This window comes from Stegastes partitus, unplaced genomic scaffold, assembly GCF_000690725.1.
Source record: "Stegastes partitus isolate 25-593 unplaced genomic scaffold, Stegastes_partitus-1.0.2 Scaffold2718, whole genome shotgun sequence".
Classification (NCBI taxonomy): Eukaryota; Metazoa; Chordata; class Actinopteri; family Pomacentridae; genus Stegastes; species Stegastes partitus.
Window position 1 is genome coordinate 12,005 of NW_007580449.1, and position 11,195 is coordinate 23,199.

Sequence of the window (11,195 nt, forward strand, 5' to 3'; positions counted from 1 at the left end):
ACCGCCAACCTTCTGATCATTGACTGACTCACGGTCTCTGTTCCCCTGTTGAAGCGTTACTCGCTGAACTCTACTGCTCCCTGCTGGACACCAGAGGAACTGCAGCCAGGCTTCAGTCATTTTTCTTCAAAAAATTAAATCCATTTAAAATGTTAATCACAGCACAAAGTGAAGCTCTGACATTTAGTCGAGCTGTTTTTTTTCTGTGTAAACGTGGTTTTGATGAGTTCAGACTTTGTGGATCAGATTGTCTGTAAATTAGGTTTTTATTTGTACATCATGTAAAATATTTCTGCATTATTTCTCTCCAGAATTTATATCGAGGACATTCATCTATACATTCAGAAGTTATTAAAAAGGTTTTTAATTTGTTCTGAGAGCTGTTCTCATGGTCTTCATCAGAGATGGTGAAACAACATTCAAAGTAAACATCAAATGGAATCACCTGAATTCAGACATCAGACTGTTTGGGTGGAGCATGGAGCCCACTGAGGATCATCAGCTGTTTTACAGGCTTTGCAGAATAAAAGCTTTTGAGACACAGATTTGACTCAAACTTTATTCATGAAGCATCAAACTTCATCTGTTCCATGTTCTGTTCTTCAGGTTCTCTTCAGAGTTCTGAAGAACTCATCCAGAATATTCTCCACCTCGTCCTCGCTGTAATCTTTCACCATGAACTGCTCTCCGTCAGCAGCTCCTCGGATCATCGCTGACAGAGCTGCACAGAAGATCATTGAGTCTGATTAACAACCAATCAAATCAATACTGTTCCAATCAGAGTCTGAGTAACAGTTTCATGTTCTACCACACGGAACGTTCATACGGAGAGAAAATGTGCCAATGAAAGCAGAAAAGATGACTGTTAACCAGCTGCTAACCAGCTGTTTACCTGCTGCTGTTTCCCTGCTGCTAACAAGATGTTAACCAGCTGTTTACCTGCTGCTGTTTACCTGCTGCTAACAAGATGCTAACCAGCTGTTTACCTGCTGCTAACAAGATGCTAACCAGCTGTTTACCTGTCCCTACAGGTGTATTCTTCCTGTTCAGAACAAGTTATAAAAACAGGAAACAGGAAGTGCTCACAGCGTCCTGACGACGGTCTGAACAAACAGAAGATTTTCTTCTTCATGTCAACGCCCCGTCCGAGCTCGTAGCCGACGCCCAGAGATGGCTGCGTTACCTCGGCAACAATCACTGCGACACACAGAGGTCAGAGGTCACAGGGGTCACAGGCTGCCTGCAGACGGAGCTCAGGGCAGAATTACTTTCTACACTCTGGCCAATAATCAATAAACCAATCGATCAGCTCTCACCGTCAGACTGTCGCAGCCAGTCAACGTCTCGGTCATGGATGAATCGATCTCCTGCCGCTGATGCGTCCTCTCCTGTCCAATCACAGCACAGCAGGTCAGTGACATCACACAAGCAGGTATCACACACTGGATGCAGCATGTTGCCACGGCAACCTACATGTATTCACATGAATCTGCTTTTATGATTGGCCCGTTTACTCTGCTGGTACTGCAGATGACAGATCGCTCATTAGAACATTGATTATTTATTGGTTGCATTATCAATAATCAGCCGCATCGATCAGTACAATAAATAATTGAACACGTGGTGAACAGGTCTCCAGCAGCATCCTGTCAGTGATCAATAACCAGCTGCATTGATCAGGACCATCCACAGGTAAACAGGTGGTGAGCAGGTCTCCAGCAGCTCTCTACAGTCAGCCACAGAGCGTTCATTCACAGCTCTACAGGACCACCTGCAGCCCGTCGTCTAACCCAGGCCGGCTCTGGTGACCCCACAACTCCTCCAGCACCTGGACAACAGTTTCCTTCTTACAGTCAACAAATGCACCTCCTTCCTGTCATTCCTTGAAACCAAAAGAGACTCCATCTACGATGACCTAATCTCCTCTCCGTCTGCTCCCCCTCCCCCCTCAAGGCTAATGTCACACCTCCAGGAGGAGTTCTCATCCCCACCCACTGATTCATAGACGCTTACAAATCCATGAAGAAAGAACCCACACATATAGAAATGCATGTATCTGACCAACCTGCTCTGCCCCAAAAACAAACATCCCATAAATACAAAACCTGAACAGCAGATATGTCTGATAACACGCTGCACATGAAACAGTGACGGGAGGTGGAGCGAGGTGCAGCAGTGGATGATGAAACCTGGGATCCTGTGCTCAGCGCGCCACAGAGCTTCAGAAAGAGGTTCAACTGCAGCTGAAAACTGGGTTCTTTAGGACGCCATGAGGAACCTCCATATTTAAAAAACTCCGGTAACAAGTGTTGGAGCGCCCGTGGCATGGTGGGTGACCACACACACATATTCTGGGATTGCCCAAATATACAGCCATTCTGGGAAAACATCAAAGAAGAGCTGGAGAAGATTTTCAGAGAGGATCTAACTGGAGCCTCTGATTTACTGTTAGACAAGACTGTTACCAGCCCGAGTATTTGGCTGGAAATACAGACGCATCACCAGTTACAGGTCCAGCAGGCCTCACCATGAGGGTTCGGCTGCTCTGTACCGCCTGCAGGCGGCGCTATCCCCCAGAGTCTCTGAGGGCACGAGACACTGTCTGTTAAACGTGAACAAGTTCTATTTGCTGAGTTTGTGGGTCGCAGAACAAAAGCTGTCATGAAGGCTTGCAGAGGAACAGAGCAGCCAGAATGAACGAGCCTGTGAGCCTGAGCTGAGGGCACACACACCCTCAAGTCACTGATGGGGCAGCAGAAGTCACGTGTGAACAGACAGCCAATGGCGAGGCCTGCGGGACCAGTTCCTGGTGACGTGTCTGTATTTCCGGCACTGTGGAGTTTTCATCTATCTTCATATTTCTACAGATCACCAAATGTTTTTGTTTTTTTTTTACTCACGACACATTTACAGCTTTACTGCAACAACAGCCCCGTGGTCTGAGCTGGGACTGCTGGACTGGTTTGGTGTTTCTATTTATTTATTTCTAACTACTCACCTGTCTGACTTTTACGTGAGTCTGTACGTGCTATGTACCTGTGTGTGTGTGTGTGTGTGTGTGTGTGTGTCAGATGGGCCAGTCCAGTCTCAAGGTTGTTGTTTTTGTTGTGTTCTTCTGTTAAATGCCAGCAGCCAATCAGGTTGAAAACAGCAGCAGCCCTCCCCCTTGGCCACCGGAACCACCACCGTGGACTCCGGTTCCGCTGCTGTTCTGATGACATGGTCTCTACATCTCCCTCAAAACCATCACCGCTGTCACCAACTGCGTCACAGACATGAAGTCCTGGCTGCAAGAAAACTTTCTAAAACTGAACTGTAACAAATCCAGAAATCTTCAGAACCGGTCCAAAATCAGTCACCGAACCCTCCGCAGCTCCCCACCGACAGATCCACGGGGCTCACTTCCTCCCACATCAGAAAGACAGGCCTCACCTCTGTGTGTGTGTGTGTGTGTGTGTGTGTGTGTGTGTGTGTGTGTGTGTTACCTCTCTCGGTGAGTTCGGTGCTGCTCACGTGCTCCGTCAGAACGGTTCCGTGTTGCTTCAGTTTGATGACGATCCTCCGGTAAACATCGACGTCATCTCTCCCTCCGCGGATGCTGCCGCAGAAATAAATGATCATCCTGAAACCCACCGAGCTGCTGAGGTTCCACGGGTTCTGTTGTTCTACAGGTTCTGCCTCCCGCAGCTGCAGTTTCCCGCGCTGTCTTCAGTGACGTCGTGCTTACGTAGGAAGCGGTTCTGCCCTGAACGCAGTCTGACAGGTGACTGTTCTCAGGTTCTGCGTCATTACATCACGGCATGATTGTAATTACTTAGGGTCACCTGTCATCTCTGCTGCCATTGGCTAAGATAAACCTCACATGTCAGCGCTGTGATTGGCAGAGGCAGGAAGTTACCTGTCAGACAACACTCAGGGTGAAAGTCACTACGGTGTTATCTGAAAATGTTTCTATTGAGCTGATAGATCATTGATCAGACAGGAGCTGTCAGGCTCAACACAGCAGGAAGGAGAAGAGTCTCAGAGAAGGTTTATTAGTCTGTACACAATCAATCAATCAATCAATCAATCAATCAATCAGGAATAAACAGGATCAATAAAATAACCACCAAACACAGTTCAGAGTAACGTTAACAGAAAACCAAATGTCTCAACTCAAGGTCTCAGATTAAGACCAGGAGAACTGACAAAAACAGAGAACATGTTGGGTCTCAGTGGACCTGCAGAACTTCCTGGTTCCTCAGTGTGGCGTTCAGCGTCAGCTCAGGAACATCTCGGGCGACCCGCTGCATCGGAACCATGTTGGGTCCTTCAAGAGAGTCCAGCAGCCCTGAAAGCGCAAAGAACAGGTTCTGGTTTACATGTTCTCACATGGCTGTCTGGTTCTAGTCTGTTCTCTGGTTCTAGTCTGTTCTCTGGTTCTGGTCTATCCTGTATGTCTGGTCTGTTCTCTGGTCCTGACCTTCGACGATCTTGTGGTAGTTGAAGTGCAGGTAGAGCAGGAAGGTCATGTGGAGCAGAGACAGCGTTCCACAGAGCAGCAGACGAGGAGTTTGACCGACGGTCCGAGACAGGAGGGCGGCTACCTGTGGAACAGGTGAGTCACCGTTAACCTGACTGGTCTGGGTTAGGACAGACCTGGTTAATCTGCTGAAGCCTGACAGTGAATCAGAACAAGTGATGAAATAAGCCTGGATTAACTGGAACAGATCTGAGCCGGGGCTGATGGGAAACGCGGTCCTCACCATGCGCAGTGTGGACAGTCCTCCAATCAGCAGCCACAGCACGTAGAACAGGAAGTGGAAGTGGATGTTGTAGGTGACGAGGAGGACAACGCAGTGACCGAAAAGGCCGTAACCCTGGCAACAGGAGACAGGAAGTGATGTCACTGTGCTATGAAGCAGCGAGTGGAGGAGCGGCACCGTCACTCACCAGCAGGGACAGCATCTGCAGCATCGTGATCTGAGCGTTCACCAGGTACGCCAGGAAGTAGATGAAGGACGACACGCCGAGCCAGTACCCAAAACACGTTCCGATGGCGGTTCCCATCAGAGTCCCCTCCCTCTGCAACACAGAGGATCACATGACCCTCACCTGTTTACAGTCACGCTCATAAAAGGTTCTGGTTCTGTGGGTTCTTACGATGACAGTTCCTGATGTTTTCATGCCGTGCAGCAGAATCGCCACCAGAGTGAAGACGAGCATCAGGGGACCGTACAGCTCACCTGCGATCTTCTACACAGGTGAAAACTTTCATTTAGTACATTTTATTTTGAAAAGCTTTACCTTGATGTTATTTTGAAGCTGGAAACTGTCTCTATGCCTGCAGGTGAGTCGGCGGACACAGGAACGTACCTGGGGGAAGGTGATCATCCGGACGGGTATCATGGACTCCATCAACCTGCAGGAAACGCAGCCATTACCAACAGGAAGCAGTAGCAGCTGACAGGAAACAGGAAGCGCACGTCCTACCTGCTGCGCACCTGAACCGGCTCCACATCAAAGTACGGACGCAGGATGTCGATGTTGGCGTACAGGTTGAAGGCTCTGGACGCCTGACGCTTCCCCGCCTGCCACACCTGAACACATGGGTCAGTGACGATCAGGAACCGTTGAAGCATTTACAGCTGTGATTATTGATCTGTAATTTGTTTATTCATTTAGGCTTTGATCAGAATATTTAGGATTCTGAATGTATTCTGATACATTATTATATCAGATAAATGCTGATGAAATTCGATCCCTCGGCCGGACAGGAAATGACTCCGCCTCTCCTGGTCACACCTGGGCAGGTTGCTTCTGGGGACACAGATGGGTTCTGGTTCTGGTTCTTACCTCGTCGGCCACCTGTCGGCCCAGCTGGCCCTTTAACCCCTTCATGCCCAGAAACTCTCCGTCGTCGGCGGCGTCGTCCTCGGTGGCGGCGGCCTCGGCGGTCACCTCCTCCTCCTCCTTCATCCTCTGGTGCATCTCGCCCATGTCCTCGAAGCTCGAACCCGACGTGTCGTCCATGTTCTCCATGTCGATGACGGCCGAGCTGCCCTGAATGCACCACAGAAACATGGACAAGGATGAAGAAAGAAACTCAGCAGCTGATTATTGATCTGACTTCGAAGTCGATCGACAGATTATTGATTACTGAGCTGCAGCTTTTCCAACATTTTCTTTTCTGTAAACTGAAAAAAATGTGATTTTCTGTCTCTTCTGAATAAATTAACACGTGTGCAGATTGTTTCGGTAACTGATTAATCAATTAGTGTATTAATGGTGTCAACTTCCACGTTGGAACTCATCAGTGGAACCAGGAAGCTCTTCGGCTCTACAGCTGCTGTTGGGTTTTACTGATCCTGGACTTGTACCGATTCAGACTGACAGATTGTCTTGTTTTATTTTAGTTGCCAAGTTGTTTTTCTGTTAAACGGTTTTTATGCAGAAGTTCTAAACGTTAAAACACCTGAACAGTCCAAAACCTTCAGAGCAGGTGATTTCTGCAGCAACAGAACTCTTTTATTTTGGTTGTTTCCTAGAAAAATGTCAAGTTTAACCAGAAAAAGGAGAAGCTTTCAGCTGCCAGGTGTTGACTTCAAAGTTCCATTAGGGTTCCATTATAAACCATCCAGATGTGGGTCATCAAGCTGGAGAGCATATTTCAGTACCTGTGTTCTGGTAGAGCTCTGTTAGCCTGTTAGCAGCTCGTTAGCACAGTTAGCATGCTAGCTGCTGTTCTATCGGCTCTTTGTGTGTTCTGACTGTAGAACGTTTCTCCTGTTCCGTGACTACCTGTCTGGTGAACGGGGAGCAGCACCGCCCGGTTCGGTAGCCGGTTGACAGGTTAGCTCACCTGGATCAGGTTGTCATCGAAGCTTCCCCACGGTTCCGTGTTCGTGTTTCTGCTCCCGGAGCCCGCGGACATCTTCCCGGCGGCAGCAGCGGCAGTGACCCGTTGTCGGAGCGCCTGTGTGCCGGTGTGTGTGAGTGCTTCTGTTCGGTGTGTTTCGGTCCTCGGACCGACTTCAGCTTCTACCGGAACCGATTAAATGTGATGTTTTGTTTCTGCGGCCGACATTACACATCTGGCCCCGCCCACTTCCGCTTATGTCTCACACTCAGCTGACGTGGAGGCCGGAAATACCGCGAGATTACAACTAAACAGCACCGTGAACACGCATAGCACACAACAGAAGAAGAGACTGAAGACTTCTGCCTCCTCCTGTGTCACTACACTGTTTACATCCTCTGCTGAGAACATCAGAACCTCCCGATGACACCGGTTCTGACTGGGCTCAGAGGCAGCCGCTGATCACGGACCCACCAGTCGGCTGCTGCTCGGGTTTTGTCTCCCCCTGGTGTCTGAACACTGAGCTGCAGCCTCTGAAACTACAGCCTTACAGGATTTCTTCCTTTCTTCCGGTGATTAAATGTGACTTACAAAAATTAATCTGAGCATTTTTCAGGATTTAACAGAGCAGCTGCACACACAGATCTGCAGAAGCTTTCCAACATTTCTGAATCAATTCATGACACACTGAGCAGCGGGCCAGTGGCTGGAACGTCCTTAAAGCTGTTCAGGGGAAACTAAAAGGGAAAGTTCAGGGTTTGAAGCATCACGTGAACAGGCGGAGCTGGATCAGCCTGTGGAGACAAAGACTTCCTACTGTGGTAGCTTCATAAAATATCAAAAGGTAGCTTCTGATTAATCAACCAAATAAGAAAATGTTAGTAAATGATTCTCCTCAGAGTGGATCCTGTCTACAGATGGTTCTGGTTCTGGAGGTAAAACGGTCCTTCCATTGTCTAGAACTGGTTCTGACCAACCACCATCACACATGCTGACATGAGCCTGGAACGTTTACCCAGAATGCACTTTGTAAAGTTTCCTCTGGTGACTGATCAGAACCAGAACCACATTCAGGGTACCACTGATTGTTTCTATGACTCTGTGTCATAGACATTAGACTGGTACCACTATGATCCATCCCATAATACTGATGCTACCAGCTGCTGACAGAGGACATGAACAGAACCAGGTCCAGTGTTCAGACTGAGACACCTGGATGGATGGAGAACTGATCTGGTGTCAGGTTCTACCAGAACCCAGATGTGTTCTTCCTCCTAAATGTCATGTGTCTATCTGCTGTACTGATGAAGTTCTGAGGCTCAGAAATGATGGAAAAAGTCCATTAAAGTGATCAATCTGGACCCTCCTCTGTGGACTTGAAGGACCTGGACCTCTGGAACATTCACAGTCTGAAGGTAGAACTAAAGGGACACGAATCAGATTCAGCAAGAATGAATGTAAATGTACTCAGTTACCAACAGCAGAGTAGAAATACTCAGTTACTGTCAGTAGTTTGTTTAAAGACTCCCAACAAACATTTTTATATAAATCTGAAAAAAACATTGACAAACGAATCAGAAAACACAAACTGAAAACAGAGACACGAACAGGCGCACACACAGAAGGGTTTTGAACCCAGAGGAGACTTCTTTCAAAGGTTTATTACAAAACAAGACAAAACATGTCGACTGGGTTTATTCTAGAACACGATACAATGAGAACAACCTTCTATCTGCAGGTGAAGCTTCGCTGGAATCGAAACAAACCAACACAATATGGATCCAACCTGGGCAGAACCGAGCAGAACCAAACCAGGAGGTGAGAGCAGGGGGAGAAACTTTCCACCATCAAATGAACCAACTCACAGTAAAACTCACAGACAGAGCGAGGGGGCGGGGCTTCAGGCCGTCCACAGGTGAACAGGCTGTATTTTGGTGCGAGCTGCAGGAAACTTTTGGTCCAAGACTTGAAATAATTTAGCGACAAACAAACGCCTCGTTTCCATCGACAGACTCAGTTGTAAAGAAGCTGAACTCTATTTTACCGTTCATCTCCTCAGAGAACCAGTCAGACGCAATGATCAGCGACACTTCGATCCAATTTAACCCAAAACACAAATCAGAAATGTTTCGTCTTCAGGTTGGAAACTTTTCTCTGATGCGTCACACTGACATCACTTCCTGTCAGTTTACCCACAAATCTCTGCTTCTCTTGTTCAAAGGGTTTCAACATCTTTTCGTTTCGACCAATAAACAGTTTTATCTTTTCATCAGATCACAGTTTGACAGATTCAAAGCGTCGATGGGGACGCTGGCGGATGAAGGTGGCGGTGTTGTTGCTATGGTAACACGCTCCTGTTTTTCTTTTTTAAATTGTGACATTAAATATCAATAATATTTATATATTACAACATCGCTCCAATTCATAAATAAGTAGTGCACTTTGAACCTGTAATAAAACTACAAACATGGCCGACCAGCTGCAGGTACAGTCTGTATGCGTTCGACCAATCAGAACACTGTGCCAATAAGAGCTTTGGCCAATCAGAATCACTCAGGGAGGAAGTGGGTGGCGACTTCTGACAGGAAAAGGAGGAGAGAAAGAAAACAAAGACCAGCGAAGGAGGCGGCGCCACGAAGAACCGGATCGGACCGGTCCAGCTAACTGACGACAAAAACACATCGTGATCGATCCAAGTGATCATTTAGTTTTTGCAGCTGAAACAAACTGAAGAGAATCAGCAGAATCGATGATAATCAATTGATCAACTGAGTAACATGACGCCTGCTAATCAATAATTAAAGCGATTATTGGATATTGGTTCCAGTAGACGATGATCACCAACTGAATCTGAATATTTTCTCGATTAAACGACTTCTCTTCTCTGCTTCAATAAATGATTCAATCAACGAATCAGTTATCAAAACAGATGCGGATTCATGTGGCTGATCAATCGATTGATTGGTCTTTTGTTTTTTGTGTGATTTTTGTCGCTAACAAAGTGGAACCCTCCAATCAGAGAGCGGATGTGTCTAAAGCTGCAGGACTCAGTTTCCCATGATGTTCTGCAGCGGACGGTCTCTGTGTTCAGGGGGCTGATGGGTAATGGAGTGAGGGGGCGGGGCTGCAAATCTAATCCCATTCGTAAGAGCGATGAGCTGTGGTCACTTCTGACCATATATGGATGCGATGTACGTGGACACGCCCACCCATACGACCATATAAGGAAGTCCTGCTGCTATCTACACCACAGTACCAACCAGGTCCAGTCTGGAACCTGGACCACCAGAACCGGTCCCAACTGGTCCAGAACATTTCCAAAGTAGAACTTTCCAGAACTGGTCCCAAACCAGTCCAGAACCAGTCAGTGCTGGTTCAGAACCAGAACCGGTCCAAACCCAGTCCAGAGAGTGGCGCCATCACTCAGAGTCGGACTCCAGCGGGGCGGTCTCATCTAAGACAGGTCTCTTGCGGCGTTTGGCGGCGGCCCGGGCCCGCTGCTCCTCCTCCAGGTGCGCCTTCTTGTGGCGAGAGAAGCTGGACGAGTGCATGAAGGTCTTGTTGCATGCTGCGCAGGTGTACGTCTTCGTCTTGGCAGCGCCAAGTCCGGTCTTCTGGTGCTGCTGCAGCTTGCTCCTCCCGCCGCCATCACCAGCCCGGTGGGTCTGCTGGTGCCGTGCCAGGCTGGAAGCATGGCTAAAGCGCTTCCCGCACTGGCCACAGCCATGGCGACCACCCCCACCTGATCCAACCTCCTCTTCAGAGGGGGCGGAGCCACGTTTGCCAGCCCGGCCGCCCTGTCGGCGCCGGTTCTTCTTGCAGAGGGTGTAGAAGTTGGGCTTGTCGCGGGAGCAGAGCTTGAGGCGGATCTTGAGGTCGGACGAGGTCTCGCCCAGGTTCTCCTTCCCAGGTGTGTAGTTGTCCAGCAGCTCCTTGACGTGGGTCACCTGGTGCTTCGACAGCTGCGTGGACGTCCTGAAGCTCATGTCGCACTGCGGGCAGGCATAGAACTTATCCCCGCCCGGGTTCTGGATGATGGCGGCCGCCACCACATGCTGCTGCTGCTGCTGCTGCTGCTGCCTCTTGGTCTTCTTGTTCTTGCTGCCGGCCTTCAGTGAGTGACGCATGGCGGCCATATTGGTGCTGAGGGCAGCGTCCTTCGGGAGGCCCTTCCCCTTCTTGTGGATGAGGCGATGACGCGACAGGCTTGAGCTGTGGTTGAACTCCTTCCCACAGATGTTGCAGGGGTGGATCCGCCGCTTCCCATGCAGTCGCAGGTGACTCCCGAGCATTCTGTCAGGTGAACAGGTAAACAGGTGACATTTAAACAGGTAAACAGGGGAACAGGGCTGTACTA

The 11,195-nt window shown here is 48.7% G+C and overlaps 3 protein-coding genes across 3 annotated transcripts; all 3 read right to left on the reverse strand.

Moving 5' to 3' along the window:
• Positions 1-247: 247 nt before the first annotated feature.
• Positions 248-3,914, reverse strand: dnph1 (2'-deoxynucleoside 5'-phosphate N-hydrolase 1). Its single transcript, XM_008305944.1, has 4 exons — positions 3,486-3,914; positions 1,317-1,388; positions 1,087-1,197; positions 248-721 (listed from the first exon to the last, which is right to left on the reverse strand). Exons 1-4 carry the CDS (start codon positions 3,619-3,621, stop codon positions 603-605), a joined length of 438 nt encoding a protein of 145 aa, XP_008304166.1. The 5' UTR covers positions 3,622-3,914; the 3' UTR covers positions 248-602.
• A 99-nt stretch (positions 3,915-4,013) lies between these two features.
• Positions 4,014-7,053, reverse strand: yipf3 (Yip1 domain family, member 3). The gene is made up of 9 exons (XM_008305945.1): positions 6,842-7,053; positions 5,836-6,042; positions 5,473-5,579; positions 5,356-5,401; positions 5,143-5,235; positions 4,933-5,064; positions 4,746-4,859; positions 4,463-4,586; positions 4,014-4,330 (listed from the first exon to the last, which is right to left on the reverse strand). Exons 1-9 carry the CDS (start codon positions 6,911-6,913, stop codon positions 4,212-4,214), a joined length of 1,014 nt encoding a protein of 337 aa, XP_008304167.1. The 5' UTR covers positions 6,914-7,053; the 3' UTR covers positions 4,014-4,211.
• Positions 7,054-8,482: 1,429 nt separating this feature from the next.
• Positions 8,483-11,138, reverse strand: LOC103375628 (zinc finger protein 135-like). Its single transcript, XM_008305946.1, has one exon. It carries the CDS (start codon positions 11,128-11,130, stop codon positions 10,258-10,260), a length of 873 nt encoding a protein of 290 aa, XP_008304168.1. The 5' UTR covers positions 11,131-11,138; the 3' UTR covers positions 8,483-10,257.
• Positions 11,139-11,195: the final 57 nt, after the last annotated feature.

Coding starts and splice junctions, on each gene's coding strand:
- yipf3 (XM_008305945.1), bottom strand. CDS start 6,913: ATGTCCGCGGGCTCCGGGAGCAGAAACACGAACACGGAACCGTGGGGA. Junction 5,402..5,472: donor CCGGTTCAGGTGCGCAGCAG/GTAGGACGTGCG, acceptor CGTTTCCTGCAG/GTTGATGGAGTCCATGATAC. Junction 5,065..5,142: donor AAACATCAGGAACTGTCATC/GTAAGAACCCAC, acceptor TCTGTGTTGCAG/AGGGAGGGGACTCTGATGGG.
- LOC103375628 (XM_008305946.1), bottom strand. CDS start 11,130: ATGCTCGGGAGTCACCTGCGACTGCATGGGAAGCGGCGGATCCACCCC.
- dnph1 (XM_008305944.1), bottom strand. CDS start 3,621: ATGATCATTTATTTCTGCGGCAGCATCCGCGGAGGGAGAGATGACGTC. Junction 1,198..1,316: donor CTGGCTGCGACAGTCTGACG/GTGAGAGCTGAT, acceptor TGTGTGTCGCAG/TGATTGTTGCCGAGGTAACG. Junction 722..1,086: donor CAGACCGTCGTCAGGACGCT/GTGAGCACTTCC, acceptor TCTTCTGTGCAG/CTCTGTCAGCGATGATCCGA.